General features: G+C 43.2%; 1 protein-coding gene across 1 annotated transcript in view; it reads right to left on the bottom strand.

Annotated features, from left to right (window-relative positions):
• The window catches only part of sgsm2 (small G protein signaling modulator 2), a 54,829-nt gene that overhangs the window by 22,430 nt on the left and 14,268 nt on the right, over window positions 1–18,131 (bottom strand). The window contains exon 3 of the mRNA XM_022770015.1: window positions 1,088–1,256. Within this exon, the coding sequence (XP_022625736.1) occupies window positions 1,088–1,256 (169 nt within the window). The remainder of the gene's footprint in view (window positions 1–1,087; window positions 1,257–18,131) is intronic.

The following is an 18,131-nucleotide window of genomic DNA, read 5'->3' as shown; positions in this document are numbered from 1 at the left end:
CAGTGTCTTTAGTGGCTTCATCAGTGTCATTGATGCAGCCAGTCCCAGAAGATCAGTCGAAGGCTGAATTTCTTTCCCAGTCTGACCATAGAGCAGATACTGGTCTGGTTTACTGGGAGGAAAACCTTATGAGCTGTTAAAGGCTCCAGCTCGACTCAGAACTGGTTTTTCTTTTCCTCCATGTGTCAGTGACTTGATGGTTCATAATGTTACAGTCTGTTTTCATTAGTGACGGCTACAGTAGACATGATAACGTTAGCTGACTTGCTGTTACTCTTATTATTAATGTGTTCGGCAAATGTTGCTATCGATAGCTGGCTAACTGTCAGCGAGAACTCCAGAGTGGTGTGGATGGTAGGAGGAAACGTAGTGGTGTGGACGTAGCCTTAGTGCATTAGCCCTTATTCATTTCTACTGATTTACAGTGATTTACTGATCCAGACTTCAGCTGGACTCAGTGTAGTCTTTGTTTTGGGGTCGTCAGGTGTGAAAAGGTCTTTTCCACTACAGCAGCTTCAGTGTCAGGACTCCCTCTGCTTTAACAGCAAGTTCCTGAAATTAAATTTCATCAGTGCTCAGGAGATAAAACTTAAGTCCAGAGGAAATCTGTCCTCTTGATCGAACGCCAACATTTCCTCCTGTTAAAGGGAGTTTTTCCTCTTCACTGTCACCAGCTGCTGCTCATGGTGGAACAGTTGGTTTCTCTCTACAATATTGCCATGTCTGGACCTGACTCTGTAAAGTGCATTGAGATAATGTCTGTTATGATTTGGTGTTATATGAATCACAGGTAAAAGGTAAGCTGTCTTCTGGACTGCAGGTGTTCTCCTGTGTCACCCTGTGTAAAGACGGACTCTCTGACAGTTATTGTGGCTGATTAGTTGATGTTTTGGTGCATAATTAAAGCTGCACTGTGACTCTCATTATCATCCATAACAAAGAGGCTGTCATGGAGAAGAGCATCTCCTCCTCTGTAATTAAGATTCACTCACTTTAATAAATTAAATTCTGATTGTCAGGTGTGGTCTCTGGTGGAAACACGAAGCTGGGGCTTAAACAGCATGGGGCGGGGGGGTCTGAGACCAACCTGGTTAGATCAGCCTGCTGCTGGAGCTGCTCCTGCACTTTGCGACAAACCTCGCCGGCTGTGTCGTAGACTTTTCCAACTTTGGTGAAGAGGGCGGCGATCTTGTCACTGCGGAGAAACCCAGCCGCCCGTCTCTTGAGGAGGTGACCCAGGCAGGCCTCGATCGCAGCTGGAGAGAGAGGAGGTGAAGGGTTAACACTGACAGGAGCAGAGCATTTGCACTTTACACTGTTAAAATAGAGTCAGTCCAAGACGTTCAGGTCTGTCAGTGTTTAGTATGAATCAATTACAATGAGTCTCAAGTCAAGTCAAGTTGGATCTCCTCATTTCTGCAACTCAAATCCAAATCTCTAGTCTGCAGCTTTGTCATGTAGCTACAGAAAATGAGGCAAAAGCACAGATGTGTTGTTGTGACTGTATCTGAGAAACCCCCAGAGAAACACACCGGCTGTAGTTGTGATCCATCCATTAGCTGCCTCCCTCCCTCTGTAATTGCTGCATTAACGTTCGGCCATAATGAGCTTTTTAGGGCTGATGGTAAAAGCAACACTGTACCACCACTGTACTACCTCTGCTTGTGCTGTGCGTTTTCAGATGGTTCCATCAAACTGCTTCAATAAGTTTTAATAATGTGCTGACGTAAAGGCTCTATGAAGACGTACCGCCACCACAGAGAATACATTCGTCTTCAGTATGTGATTCACATCAGCTCTGAGCCTCTGAGCTTGTCTGCTCTCCCTCTGTGAGGTGGATCTAGTGGATAATATTACAGTGGAACATAATGACCAACAACAACATCATTCTCTGTGATGCGGGGAAAAAACGCTGCTTTATGGGTGTAATAGTCTGTTTTTATTGCTGCTGTTGGACCCTGGAAAGAAGAAGAAGAAGAAGAAGAAGGCTGGAGGTTTTAGCTCTGAGTGTTTTCACTGCAGCAGATCAACGTTAACATATAGAGAAGAGTTGTTGGTTCCAATCGTACTGTCTGTCTATCTCACTCCATCCCATTAGAAGAGTCTGTATGATACTGGATCGTCCCCTATTTCAAAATAAAAATGCTGAAATTTGTCCCGCATTTTCTCCCGTATGTCATTTAATCTATAAACTAGAATCACCTCCTCCTCCTCTCAAACTAGTTTCAGGTCACATCCCTGTTTATCCACAGTCATAGAAAATATGAATATGTGTGACATTTTGTCATAATTACTGTGTGAAGTCTTGAGTAATGGCTAAAAAGTGTTTTTTGAGGTCACACTGATCTTTGACCTTTGACCACCAAGATCTAATCAGTTCATCCTCGAGTCCTAGTGAATGTTTGTGCCAAAGTGTTTGGCTGAGATATGAGAATGAGACGGATGTTTACCTTCACTTCCTGACAGTTAAAATAGTTTTTCTGGACGGTGGCAACAGTCACATTTACAACGTTAATGTGGGTTGTTTCTTAGGAAAAACAAAAATGGAGGACCCGCTGTCCCACAGGAGAGGTCGCACCCCTCCCCTCCCCTCATTCTGCTGCTTTCCCTCTCCACCAGCCTGATAACTCACAAGTCTCTGATGAATCATCAGCTCCTCTCCATTATCTGCATAATTACTTTCATATTAGGGTTGAGGGAAAAGCATGCAGAAATAAATGCTTTCATTTTGACATAGCAGCGACAAGAGCAGAGGAACGGCTCAACCCAGCTCTGATTCCCTCACAGGACTGAGAGGATTCATCTGTGTGAGGCAGGTTGGTCTGATCCCTACAGATCCAGCAATGTTTCCATGTTCCCTCCTATTAACTGGTGATATTCACTCATGAACTGGTGTCACATGTCAACGTACTGTGTCTCTGCTCCAAAACCTGCTTCATCAAAATTCATGGAAATGCTGAAGCGGGATTTGTACTCCTCCTGAAATGCTCAGCGGATAATTGGATGGATTCAAAAACACCTTCGTTTTTAAACTATTTTCAGGTGAACGACAGAGTTCAATACGATGAGCGTCTTCCAGGAGACTGTCTGTTAACAATACTGCATCTCCCCCGACTCTATGACGGCATGTGCCGTAAATTAGTCCTGTGAGACCATAAACCGGCCCTTACTGTTTTAAAAGTTCTTTAAAAGGAGCTGTTTGTAAGTTTTGCTAATGCTACATAGCTAACGTTAGCATTAACAGCTGCTTACAGTCTAGTAGAAACATTGTGAGTTAAGCATCAAACTTCATTCCTTTACTCACCAATTTGGCTTCTATTTCTATCACCCCTTTCATGATACTGAAGTTAGCATGCTAACCAGCTAGCCCGGTTGGCAAGCCTTGTCACTTTCCGATACCGAGTCACTGTAGAATCCAGGCTGCTCAGAGGACGTAGTATAACCTCTTGTATTGTAAACACAATGGCCAAAGCTCTCAGCAAGACTGCTAATGCTAATGATAGCTATGTAGCAATAGCAAAGCATACAAATATAAGTTAAAGCTGCATTCATTGATTTATGGCCACTAGGGGACAGCAGAGCACTTCCAGCTGACACAGAGCAACATCAGCATTCTTTCTAAAACAAGCTTCTGTTTGGGAACTAATGAAAATCCAGTGATGAGTCAATGATGCTGAGACGACGTCCTCTCAGTCAACACCTCAGTTAAAATGATTTACAGTATACAGACCGTCTGTGATGGACACAGCATGATTCACTTCAAATGACTATCTGTATTTATTTGTATATTCGACATGAATGTGCTGACAAGGAGAATAAAAGGTGTCTTCGAGGCAGTGGCAGCTGTCTCCACTGAGTTCGTTAGCAGATCTAATTAAGACAAAGCTAATTAGGCAGCATCACTTGTCTCACTTCCCTCTCTCTCTCAGGTTTCTTGTGTGTCTGCTACAGACTCATTGTTTTCTGTCTGTGTGAGTCGATGATGACGAGTAGAAACAAAAGGTCAAACTGCACTTCCTCTACATACAGACCAGGACCAGAGCACAAGTCAACAGCTCTGTGTGTGTGATCATTATTTATTATTTATCATATCATTTGTTTGTTGTGTCCTGATCAGTTGGAGCTTGTGACCCAACAACAACTGAACTGGTAGAAATTTGGTCTGATTGTAAAATCTAAAGTCTCAAACTCACGGCTAAAACTGGAGTTTAATGTAAATGATTAGATTTCTCCAGCTTATGTTTCTCTAAAGGACGGACACTACACAGAGAGAAACATACAATAACACATGACGATGCACGGATCAACGTTTACATAAATAATTCACTCACATCCAGGAGACGGGAGTTTTGTCATGTTAGGAGCGAAGTCATTTCTCCTTCTGTGTCACAAACATTTTTAGGGCTCGAAAACCATTGAGTGATTTGATGCCTACAAATAAATAACTGAATAACCAGTACCTCAGTAAAGTCTGACTGGGACGCTCCCATGAACAGAATACTCATAAGTTCAGTTAACGGTACCATTTATTTATTATTGATTAACTTATTTTACTTTGTCTCCTCTTTGTTTCAGCTTCCTGCTCTGTGTGTGATAAACATGCAGCAGCTCTTCTGTTGACTTCAGCAGATGAACTTAAAGTTTTATGTCATGTGTTAGTGATGAGCGGATCACAGTGATATCCTCGGGCCAGCTCATGAAAATGAACATTGTGATTAACAGCAGCTGGGTTGTAGGAGGGGGAAATAATATATAATGTATGAGGAAGATATTAATTACATTCTCTAAAATGTGAACATATTTTAAGCCTCGTTTCTATGAACTCTTCATTAACTTTTCATTATTTATTTTGGGCAGCAGCCAAATTTTATTATGAGCTTTTAACTGTTTGTGTTCAGGACGTAGCAGAGACAGAATATTAATGTCAGACTGTGTTCAGGCTGTTTTATTTTAAAGCTCCTCCAGTGTAAAGGTCTCTGTCCATGTGTAGTGTGATTATAGATCAGCTCTAGCTTCTATATTAATACTGTGAAAGTATCAAAGCCTCAGTCCACAGAGAAATGCACACAGCCTGTATTCAGAAACTGAGCCTTAAAACCAGCCGTCAGGACTTCTGGAACTTTGTGATGTCACAACAAAGCAGTCACCAAGCCCCGCCCACCTGGACCCACCATCCAAACCTTGTGTTTTACCTGAAATCTGCTTTATTTTTATTGGATCACTCAGAAAACAGTCAGCCAATCAGAAGAGAGGCTCAGAGCCTCCTCTCTTCTGATTGGCTCACCGACCTGTTGTTACTAGAGCTCCAGAGAGAAGCCTGAGAGAGGAGATGTAAAACTACACTGAGATGGTTTTTACATCCTCTGATGGATCAACACTTCAAATAAAACACAGAAGAAGAAACTTGGAGCTTTGATATGAATGTGTATTCATTTAAAGCACAGCTGTGATTCGGTCGTAGGTACGAGGCTGCAGTTCTCTGAACACATTTGTTTGTTTATTTGATCATTAATTTGTTTACAACACAAATAGTTCTGAAACTGGACTGGTACATGACACACGGGCTCATAAGTATCCAAGCTTCTTCCTTTCATCCTCTCCTTAATTCAAATGTTATTTCTGGAAATATTTTCACCTTTGTTAAAATCTAAGATGGATAACGACCGTTAATGTGACGCTGATTAACGGTTAACAGATCACCTGTAGGGGGCGCCTCGGTGCCTCACCTGGTAGAGAGCGTACCATTAAGGCTTCGTTCTAACCACAGCGGCCCAGGTTTGAGTCCGACTCGTGGCCCTTTGCTGCATGTCATCCTCTCTCTCCCCTCTCTCTCTCTGCAGCTACAATAAAAGCATAAAAAGCCCGAAAAAATAGCTTAAATAAGAAACTGTGAAGCGGAGTGATACATGTAGTGAAACGTCCCAGTGCTGTTGTTCACTATATCATCACTCATGGAATGACTCTCGTCCAATCAGATCACTTGGTCGGACCTAACTGTTGTATAATGGGCGATAACATGACGTCCTGGACACAGAGACTTCAAACCTCGGAAGGAAAAACTTCTGGGGACGATCATGCTTCAGAATCTCTGAGCTGTGAAACGATTTGATTTAGATCAGCTGAGAGCAGATCGCTCTCACTCCCATCAACAGATCTTATTATAACGAGCCAGTAAACTGTCTGTTAATGTATTTCTTCAGCTCAACATGTCAAGCCACACACAATAAAAGTGCAAAAACGTATCTAATCTACTCTCCACTCTTATTTAGTCCAGGCAATAAGTCTTTGCTTATGTAATATTCATATATAGATCTTTCACATGCTTTTTCCAGCAGCGTCAGATATAAATGTATCTGGACTATTTTTATCCATGGGTCTATACCTGTCTCCCTGTATGAGTCATACTGCCGCTCCTCGACCAGGTGCAGACAGAGAGAGACAGTGGGGGACGAGTCCTGAGACAGGGAGGAGAATACAAAGCACAAACAAACATGGAGGAGAGACAGGGATGATTTTAGCAGAGAGGACATGGAGCGTCTCCCACTTCCTCCCACTTTCTCCTGGAGCTGCCCAACTCCCACAAGGAAATCACAAAATCTGCTGCCAACAAACTACGGAAGCCCTGAAGGCAAAGAAAGATATTCTTTTTGCCAGGATCTGTTTTTGTTTTTCATCTTTGAAAACAAGCCCTGAGAGCCAAGTGATTTCTTTTCTGGGTTTTTTTAATTAAAAAAAAAAAAATTGTAAGAAACTGAATAATTTTTTTTTTTTTGGGACGAAAGAAAAAAGTTTTAAGAAAAATTGTCCCCCTCCAAAAAATTTTTCCCACTTGCCTGTTCGGGGTCGATTCACAAAACCCTCAAAAAAACAAACAAAAAAAACCTTAGAATTTTTTTGTTTTTTTTTTTCAGAAAAACAAAAATTGTTTTTTTTTAATCTGTGAAAACAAGTGAAATATTTTTGCCTTTCTTCCCAGAAAAAAAAAATTCAGCTGCCTCTCTGGACCGTTCAGACAGACACAAATTGAAAAATGATCCTGGCCAAAAGAAGAAAAAAGCAGAACAAAGCAGATGAAAAAACTAGCTGAAAGAATCACTACGAGCAACACTTTACCATTAGTCACCTGTTCTGTCTCCTGTTTCAAGTCTGCACTGAAGGCAGGTAAATAAAAGATGATAAATATAAAACAACAGCTTTATTATTATCATTATTTCTGATTATTAAAATGTAGAGGGACAAGCGGAGCCATGAATCCTCCTCACTGTGATGAACCAAACTAAAATTAATGATACCCTGTGGCTCCTGTGACAGGAAGAAGAAGAAATCCTGTGAAATCAGCCACAGAGAGCTCATAAACCAGAGCTAATGGAAAACACAGGCAGAGGACAGAGGCACGTGGTCCGTCCCTCCATCTGGAAACACAGATCCGTCACTGATCACACCTGATCACCTGATGCCACATTCATTCAGGCAAACAGCCAAAATCTGGGAATTTCAGGTCCAGCCCTAAAATCTGTCAGTGAATCTTATTAATAGCAGCTTTAAAGGAGGACGGCGTCCAGGAGGCGGTGGCTGCTGTTCATCACTGAGGACGACGGCAGAGAATCAACAATATGTGTGTGTGTGTGTGTGTGTGTGTGTGTGTGTGTGTGTGTGTGTGTGTGTGTGTGTGTGTGTGTGTGTGTGAGAGAGAGAGTCTTGTGAATCGGGGAGACTCGGTGTAAACGGACTCGGTCTCTGGAGGTTTCTGCCTCTCACGCCTTTTTCTGCCCTCTTGCGTGGGATGGAAGGATGTTAGAAAGAAGGAGGGAGGGAGGGGGAAGAGATGGTCAAGGGGTCAGACCGGTTGGCATGGCGACCGTTCTGCATCTGCTTTTCAGTTGCCAATGGAAATGAACTGTTGCAGCAGCGGCTGATTTCTCCCGCCTCTCTGCACCGCACTCGGCCGTTTGAGACGTTACTGCGATGAAAAGAGAGAGAGGCAACGTCTGCTATGACTAAGACTGCAGTCCTCCAGTCGCATGATACAGCGGATATATGAGGGATTGGTGGGTTCAGGGCAGGGCTTAGTGAAATGTAATTATAACTGAGGTGAGTCAGAGTGGAAATAAAGGTGCAGGAGACTCAGGGTAAGAAAAGAGTCAAGTAGGATGTAGAACGGAGGGAAAGAGTGGGCGTGCAGAGACACCTGAGCTGATCCCTGGGATAAAGGCGTGATTTACCAAGGTGAGGGCTGCTGTGTTCACTGGGCTCAGTAATACTCATCAGTCAAAGTCACACACATAAGGAGTCACAGGAGTGCCATAAAAAAAGAATACATCTGGAGAAGATTAAGAAAATAAAAGTGGAAATATACACAGCAGGTAATAAAAGAATAAATAAATACAAAATGTGGAAATATAAAGAGAAATAAATAATACAAAAAAGCAAAAGCATTTTTTATTGTTTTATTGATTTCTCTTTATATTTCCACATTTTTTATTTATTTATTCTTTTATTACCTGCTGTTTATATTTCCTTTTTCTTTTACAGATTCATCCTTTTTGTGGCACTCCTGTGACTCCATACACACACACCTGTTTCTTACAGATGTGACAAACTCATTCACTCTCTTTCTGTAACACACACTCATCTGTTTTTAATGGACATCCTCTGTTTCCACAGGAGACATGAACACTCAGCTCATCTTCAGGCCTTTAATCTCTCTCTCTCTCTCTCTCACACACACACACACAGTAATGTGTGTGTGTTTCAACATTATTGCCTCTTGATTCACACCTCATCTTTACACCTCTTCCTCCACTCTCTCACGCTTCCTCTGTTCACCTCATGACTTCCAGCATCTCCTCTTTTCCTCACAGTGTTTCTCTGTCATTAGAAAACATAAAGAAACCACAGAGCAGACTTTAAAGGTACAGAGGTGTTGCTAACTTTGCTCATCGTCACTAGATTTAGAGACTTTGTTTTAAACTGACTGGGTATAAACCTGGTTCAGGTCTGGACCGTGTGTGGATGGTGTCCGGGGGCTCATGGCTACACCTCTTCTACCAAGCTGTGGAGCTGCAGGGAAGAGGAGAAGCACTTCCAGTACACTGAGCCTCGCCTCCATTACAGCAAATAAACTACTTTGATTCCATTTGTTATAATTACTAAAGGAGGCAGAGGAAGAACTAAACATGAGACACATTGAGCAGAGAGAGCAGGAGAGAAAGAAGTCATCACTAACTGCTAAAGAAGATAGCACAGTGGTTCCCAACCTGTGGGCCGCGGCCACTGGTGGGCCACGAAGGTATTGCAAGTGGGCCTACAAATCATTTCCAAACAGTACGATTTTGGTGAAAAGATGTAAATAAAAAAATGTATAATAAATATAATTAATGTTCTCTCGTATGAAGGCCTTTCACTGTAATAAAAGTCAACAGGAACTTTTATGTTGTTGCTGACCGGACTACTTTGCCACCATCTACACTTTGTTTGCTCTAAAAAGGCATTATTTGGCCTCCGTATTGTGATGGAGTCGGACGAGGGCCACCAACATTTTTAAGATTTTTACGTGAACCCTGAGATGGGAAAGGTTGTGAACTGCTGAGCTAGCAGATCTGAATATCACGTAAACAACAGAAACTCTCACTGCAGCACAACAATAAAAGCTCTGTTAAGACATAAAAGGGTTTCTGGGTTTTCAGGAGCAACTGAAAACTTTGTAGTAAAATACAGCTATGACCAAGTCTACGCGTCAAACAGAGGGAGTTAGACATAAAGACCTGCCTCTTATAAAAGTCTGTGACGTAAATACAGACTAAAGTACTGTGCTCCGTGTGAGAGACTAAATAAGAAACAGAGTCTGTATCTTCTAACTTTCTCTCTGAGTGATCATGTTACAGTAAATCCAGCTGAACTCACAGCTCAGTCTTTGTCTTTCATTGATGTGTTTGGTAATTTTGTCAGAAGACGTCGTGGTTTTAAAATCAGGATTTGACCAGAGGCGGTCCAGACGTACTAGGTTTCGACCTGGTCTGGTTTCATTAAGCGTGACTCAGAGTGAATGTAAAAAGACGCCTCCTGTGAAGCTGCTGTGATGTATCAGCTCCACAGTTTCCGGTGGAGCCAGCACAGTCCCTCCCTGAACCGTCATCGTGTCACATTACAGAGGATCAATGCTTTCCCTGTGAGAAGACAGATGTGCTCATTATGTGTGGAGAGGAGCACTAATCATGGTGATTGTCAGAGAGAGTTGGGGCTGATTAAGCATTAGCAGGGAGGCTGCTGTGTCTGTTTGCATGAGTCTTCACACCGGGGGAGTGCAGTGTAACGAAAACACCTAACAATACGTGAATATCAAGTTTCTGCAGAGGGCACTTGATATTCAGCTGCAGCTGCTGATCCTGAACTCTGTGTGTGATGATGGAGATCTGATGGCTGACGCAGTTGCAGAGATATTATTGCTCAGGATGTTACAATGGTTTAATTTTCAACAAACATCCATCCACCCGTTCTTCCCCTTATCTCAGGTCGGGTCCCGGTTGCAGCCGCTAGAGCAAAGTATTCCAAACATCCCTCTCCTCAGCAACGTCTTCCAGCTCTTCCTGGGGATCCTGAGGCGTTCCCAGACCAGATGAGATATATGATCTCTCCAGTGTGTTCTGGATCTACCCCGAGGCCACCTCCAAAGGAAGGCGCCAAGGAGGCAGATGCCCGAACCACCTCAACTGGTTCCTTTTGATGTGAAGGAGCAGTGACTCTACTCCGAGCTCCTCACCCATACACCCTGCAGAGGAAACACATTTCAGCCTCCACCCTCGGTCTCATTCTTTCGGCCACAACCCAGAGCTCATGACCAGAGGTGAGGAGGTGAGGGTCCCCCATCCCAACCCGAAGAGAGCAATCCACCGTTCTCCAGCAGAGACCCGTGGCCTCATATATAGCGATAGCGGAGTCGGCAAGTCCCCAGTTCAACTCCCAACTGGCCAGACTCTTTGCTGCATGTCATTCCCCCTCTCTCTGTCCCATGTCCTGTCACTCTTCACTGTCCTGTCCAATAATAAAGGCAGAAAATGGCAACAAAAAAAAAAAAAAACTTGAAAAAACAAAACAAGTGTAGTGGCCCAATGGCCGAGTGGTTACAGCGTGTGACACATAGGCATCAAATGGGTACACCTTACAGCACGCCATTCCCCTACTCTTTATCCCGTGTTTCTTGTCTGTTTTCCATGTCCTATCAAAATAAAACACCTGTCCCAGGTGACATTCTTCTGCACAAGCTTGCTACAGTAGCATTGAAATATCAGGCCCTATTGCTTTTGGGGATGTTGGAGGAGTCAGGTGGTGAGTTTTATTTTAGTGGATAAACATTCAGTATAAAATCAGTAGAAATGAAGTATTGGTGTTTCAGGAAGGTCAAGCTGTTTAATTATAACAGGGAAAAGCAGAGGTGTACAGTCACAATCTCTTCAGCTTCAGGTCGGTGTATGTTCATATTGGTTCTTGTGGTTGTTGCTTTTGCGTTCACCGTGTCGCTGATGGTTACTCGTGCTGCGTAACATTGGCGAGGCTCAGTGACAACAGGTAAATGACAACTACTCTGTGGGTGAGCAGAAAGTTACACCGTGTAGTCACGCCACTGCTGATAACTCAGCCACAAACCTAATTACCTCCAGGAATACGAGCTCTCTGATAGATCTGTACAGACCTGCCATGAACAGCAGCTGTGGAGCATCTGTCAGTCTGTCTCTGTTTGACAGAAGATATTAAACTGTGACTCGTCGCCTTTAATTCATGCACTGATTACACTCGCTAACGTCACTTTCAGCTACATTACAACTACAAATAGAACTACATTCTATTTGGGAACAAAGAGGGAAGGTTGTAACTTACTGCCAACTGCAGTCTGGAGCATTAAAGACTTCACCCCGTGTTAAATATCTCAGTGTAATCGTGGATGAGGATCTTACTTTCAGTGACCACATCAAAGCTGTAACTAAATCTGTGTTTGAGCATCTCAGAAACATTAAGGCTCAGAGACTGTGTCCAACCAAGAGAAACTCATTCATGACTTTCTACCCTCCAGAGTCGATCATCACAACGCTCTCCTCGCTGGTTACCCAAATAAAACCATCAGACAGCTACAGCTGATCAGATGCTGCTGACGGAGAACATGTTATTCCAGTTCTCTGGTCTTTATTCACTGGCTTCCAGTCAGACAGTTTAATTCAAAGTTTCACTTATTGTCTATAAGTCACTGAATGTTCTGGGCCCTGAGTGTTTCTGAAATGCTCCATGTATATGAGCCCAACAGGTCACTCAGATCTGCAGGAGCTGCTCAGTTAGTGGAACCTGGAGCTCAAACTGTACATCCATCAGATAGACAGCTTATCCCTACAGGGTCACAGGGGGGTGGAGCCAATCCTAGCTGGTATGTGGCGAGGGCGGGGTTCACCTCGGACATGTCACCCGTCTATCACAGCGCTGACATATCACATTCACGTCGTGATTGGTTTGAAGGTGATTGAAGAGTAGAAACGTTAGTTCACATCTACTGATCACGTTTTAATGAAAATCGAACGATAATGATCGGCGGGCGATCAATAGGGGCATCTGTAGTGCTGCCCACTGAACCACCATGCCGCCACTGGAGATCACATCTGCCCGAACTGTAACTGGCTTTAAATAGAACATAAAAAGTGCTGTTCTCCTCATTTAATCTTTAATCCTCCTCTTTAATGAAATATTATCTATTTTACAATCTGTAGTTTTGATTCTGTTTTCTTATTGTGCTTTTACTTCTATTTTCATGCTTCTTTTCCTTCTGTTTGTCTCACTGAATGACCTCTGTGTAAGATGATGAGAGGTACTAATACATTCGCCTTGCTGTTTAAAACTGAGCTGTGACTGTTTTTATTCTCCTCCTTTCTCATGAGGTGTTTCCGTCTCTCCGTCCTCCCACTGTGGAGGGTACAGAGTCCATGTTGTTTGCGTGGGAGTGATGGAGGTTGCAGCCGGCTGCCAGCAGAGAGGAAGAACAGAGCAGAGAGGGGTGGAGGGATTAAAACTCGTCGGGGAGAGGTGAGAGTTGGTATTGGTTCTCACAACCCCCCCCCCCTCCCTGATGCCTGCTGCATCTCACCAGGCGGTCAGGACTCTTATCTGCTGAGAGCTCAGGAGTAAGAGAGAAAGCCACATGAAACGAACTGTTTTCTTTGACGTTCAGGAAGAGCTGCTGCTCTGTGTGGCCGAGCATCTCATCTCACACACACACACACACACACACACACACACACACACACACACACACACACACACACACACACACACACACCCTGAACAACCATAAACAAACATACAGGTCTACCCTCTGACACGATGCATGGTGTCCCGGACCTTCGTCGTCATGGTAATAGTAACGAACACACGTTTAGGTCGTGGAACAGTCACAGTTCGGTTTAGGTTTAGGGTCAAAAACTACCTGGTTGGTTGGGGGCTCAGTAGCTCACCTGGTAGAGTAGTCTCTCTCTCTCTGTCTCTCTCTCTCGCTCTCAAAAAAAATTGCCCACAGAAAAAAGCTAACAGGGACTTCATGTGATGACGTAGATTCTGTCGACACTTCCTGCTGTCGCAGCTCGACTGTCTGCTACAGGAGAAAGACTAGTTTACCTGTGATGTGTTCAAGAGTTAAAGAGCAGGTAATTATAGGTTTTTATCATCTGACTCATTTCATTTATATTCAGTTACACCGTCAGTAGTTTTATGGATTATGAGTTTGTTAATTACATGATAACTTGACAGATTTTTAACCCCTTTGTTACCACAGCTGTTGTTAAGCTCAACCCTCTGTTATTGATGAAACCATGACGCTGTCCGTGGTGCTGAAGTCACAAACTCATCTCATATTAAATAGTCTCTAAATCAAATATCAACAGCTCTCAGTTCATTAACAAAGACATGTTGTATCAACCTCAGTTCCCTGAAGAAGTGAAGGAGCTGTTGTCAGAGTTAATGTTGCTTAGGTGACTAGATAACTAGCTGCTTGGTTAAGTATACACAGTTTAGTTAATTGGTTAAAACATGCTAAACCAGTGTTATTGTCCTTTAATGGTGTGTTTGTCAAACTAAAACTCATACAGTGTGTGTGTGTGTGTGTGTGTGTGTGTGTGTGTGTGTGTGTGTGTGTGTGTGAGACAGTGAGATTAAGGTCTCCTGAACATGATCGGTGGCGCTCCTCCATCGATTACCACCAGCACGAGTTGTTTCAGCCGCTGGGGTCCGGTCAGTGACAGGAGATAAACCTCAGCAGCGCTGCTCTTATATATTTGATGAGTGGTTGAAGAGGTGACGGGTGGCTCGACTGAATCAATATTTAATCACCCTGTGTGCGGCGCTGACCTGAGACCAGAGAGAGTGGACATTACAGAGGAAGATCATAAGGGGGGGGGCACTCTAGTTTGTCTGTTGTTGTTAAACTGAAAAATGATGGGACATAAGATATAGTTATATATATATATATATATATATATATTGTTTCGCATTCTTACACTACAACAAAGGAACCTGATTAAATCTGCGTTAAAGTGCGGACCAATGAAACGCAGGCAAACACTAACATGCTGTGTTTAGTGTAATAGTGTAATAAAGATGAAGCTGTGCAGTCGACCGTGGTTAATAAATTAGTTAAAATCTAATGGCACAAATGCTGATGTATTATTTTCCTTTGTTAATTTGTTAATCGTCCGTGTCAGTTCATCTAGAGGGAGTTTCAGTGACGATCAGACACTGCAGCGCAGTGTGAAGATGTGAACTGATTTATAGGATCACATGACTATGAACCACAGCTAGCTCTACTGTTAGCCTCGCACAGGTGTGGGCTAACAAGCCGCTAACTTTGCTACCTCACCTGTCGACAATAAGCCAAGCTGGTACTCAGCCACCAGGGGGAGTCACTGATACAGCAACAAAAGACGACATCTGCCCCCGACCTCCCACCTGAAAACATTGATTAGCAGGGTTTTTAAAGCAGGTAAACCGGCTGATAAAAGCTGATTGACACCTTTTCCACTGTCCATCAAGTTTGTCTTTCTGTTCAGACTCAGGACACATACACCTGCAGGGAGTGATATCATCACATGCATGCAGATGCAGTGGAGAGAGTGCGCTGCTAGCTGCCGTGCTAACCAGTAAAATAGATCTGTCACGTCTCGTCCTCAGGTTGTTGCTCCTCAGTGTCGGAGCCTCCGTGTGAGACGCTTAGAACGGTGATTGTGTGTTTTTACAACTTATTTCAGAGCTGCAGCTTCACTCTCAGAGGAAGGTGTTTCTGGTTTAACAGCAGCTGGACAGGTGCCAGGTGTGTTCACAGTGTCTCTGGAAGACGTCACAGCAGGAAAAGGGGCAAAAATTAGCGAGTTCACCTGTGTGCTGTGTTCACACCACTGCCGATAAATAACCACGTCTCCTGCAGAGTCGTTTGTGTGAGTGTCCACTGCTAACAAACCTAATGTTAGCAGGTGTTAGCGGGTTTTTCAACCAGTGGAAAAGGGGCTTCGTTGTGTACAATCGTGTGAATATATTAGGAGAACTTTGTTAATAACTGTATTGTATGGGAGGGAAAAAAGTCTATTTTGGTGACTTTCAGCCACCATAATCTAACCAGTTCAGATGTGCTGTCCATGAAAATGAGACGGAGGTAAGGAAAACCTGAAAACAAAATGGCTGCCGCTCTGACTGTCGCCAACACGGGGGAATGAAAAGAAAACAGAGGTTTGGGCTACAGATCAGAACCAATGTGAGTTACTCTGAAAACATTATAAACTCATTTACAGCCCATCGGCGTTACAGTCTCTGTGTTATGGATTCATTTGACAAATACTGTTTAGTTTCAGACAGAACGTGTAAAAATGAAGAAAATGATGCACTGAAGCAGCCACAGGTGTGACCGAGCTGCTGTCGGTCACACCTGCACCGGGACACACGGAGCTCCTGACTGTGCGTTTAAACCCGGATGATAACGGCGACAGGGGAAAACAGTCCACTGGTTTATCTGGCTTCATATAAGTGACTGTGAGTGAGTACGTGGGTCTGAACTTGACTTCCTGTCACAGGCTACAAACATTTATCTGAGGGAAGCTGAGTTGCCATGGAGACCGGTTCTAATCAGTGGAATACCCGACACCTCGCTACAGCCTCCTGTGACTTCTGATTCCTGTCAGTCTCAATCACCTGTGAGGGAGTGTGAAGGAGACGGTCGTCTCAGAGACCGACTCAGGTGGAACAGGTTGGATTAGTCAGAACCAGAAATACTATGAACTAATTATTAAAGGTGTCATACTGTATAAAAGGTAGATGTCCATGTCTTTTTATGTGTCCGTGACGGCGACAGTCAGACATTGTTTTATTGTTGTCTCTGGCGTGTGCGTCTGTCCCATTCTCATGGACACGGCATCTCAGTAACGCCTTGATAGAACTTCTTTAATTTGGTAAAAACATTCACTAGGACTCAAGGATGACCTGATTAGATTTGGTGGTCAAAAGGTCAAAGGTCAGCCTCACGGTGACCTCACAAAACGTGTGTTTTTTGGTCCTTTGAGGGTGATATATCCGTAACACATCATCATCTTCTAATTCTGTACAAACGTTCACTTCGACTCGTGGCTAAAGGTCAAAGTTCTAGGTCACGGTGAGCTCACAGAACACGGTTTTAGCTTTGTGAAGGCAATACAATGAGAACTGCTCAAGGGAATCCCTTCAAATTCGGCAAAAACTTTTAAGCTGGACTGAAGTACGAACTGACAAATGTATTTTATTTTATTATGTATTTATATATTTTAATGATTTTGAAATGCACAAAGCCTGTATTCAGAAACTGAGCCTTAAAACCAGCCGTCAGGACTTCTGGAACTTTGTGATGTCACAACAAAGCAGTCACCAAGCCCCGCCCACCTGGACCCACCATCCAAACCTTGCAGGATTTGGTTTCTCTGAGTGTTTTTACCTGAAATCTGCTATATTTTTATTGGATCACTCAGAAAACAGTCAGCCAATCAGAAGAGAGGACAGACAACAGAACTGATGTGATGTATCCGCTTGAGTTCTGTTAGCCCGAGCTAATTACTGATTAACAGGATATTTTTCATCCCTGTGTAGAGTTTGACATTTTTGATCACAACACATATCCAATTAAATCTATTTGAAAAGTGAATGGGATGAAGTGGACATCCTGGTTATATAGTGCCCCTTCATTATTTCCATTTGCTAAATTAAATACATGTCTCTCATCTTTTTTATTACTGTCGTCCGCTCTCTCTCCCCATTTTTTCTTTCTATTTCTGTCTGTTCATCTGTCTGCAGTGCGGAGCCCCAGATGTCCATTCAGTGGCAGGTCATTACATGACCACGAGTTTTCTAATGAGCCCATTAGCTGCTTCAGGCCATTCCTTCCTCTCTTACCCACCAATCTCTCCCTTTCTTCTGCTCGACTCCTCCGAACTCTCCCAGTTAATCTAATCACGTCCTTTTTCTAGCCCCCAATCACTGAGATTCTTTTTTAAACAATGATTTCTGTCGTTAGCCTAAATGCTACACTGGCTGGTCAATAGTCCTTTTTGTTCAGCTCCAGGTTGGTGTATTTGTTCTTCTCTGACATGTTTCAAAATCCTCTGCTGTGATTCATATTGAGTTCAACATGTTTTCACACATAAAAACTGGGTGTGAAGCTCATCTCTCTTTTTTCAGGACTATTAGCGTGGTTAGCATTTTTTCAGAACAGTTAGCATCTTTTCAGAATGTTAACATAGTTAGCATCTTATACACACACCTGTGTTTGTTAGCTTGTAACTGGCAGTGGCTGACACAGTGTTAGCGGTTATGCTAATGCTAACTCTCTCTCTCTGTACTGACAAGGTTTCAGGTATATTTAGCCCCGCCCCCCGTTCCCACCAGTTGACAGGATTGGTTCCTGAGGTTTGTGACGTATGAAACCCTGAATCTGTGTTAATGAGACTGTCATTGGTTCACTGCAGGTCAAGGTGGAAACACTGAGTCATGGAGTTGATGGTTATTTCATCATCATGTGTCTGTGTTATATGTATGTATGTAACATAAAACATCAGCAGTATTTCTGTTACACTTTTTATGACACAGGA

The sequence above is a fragment of the Seriola dumerili genome, unplaced genomic scaffold (genome assembly GCF_002260705.1).
Source record: "Seriola dumerili isolate Sdu_G_001 unplaced genomic scaffold, Sdu_1.0 BDQW01009052.1, whole genome shotgun sequence".
Lineage (NCBI taxonomy): Eukaryota > Metazoa > Chordata > Actinopteri > Carangiformes > Carangidae > Seriola > Seriola dumerili.
This window is presented reverse-complemented; position numbering and strand designations above follow the sequence as displayed.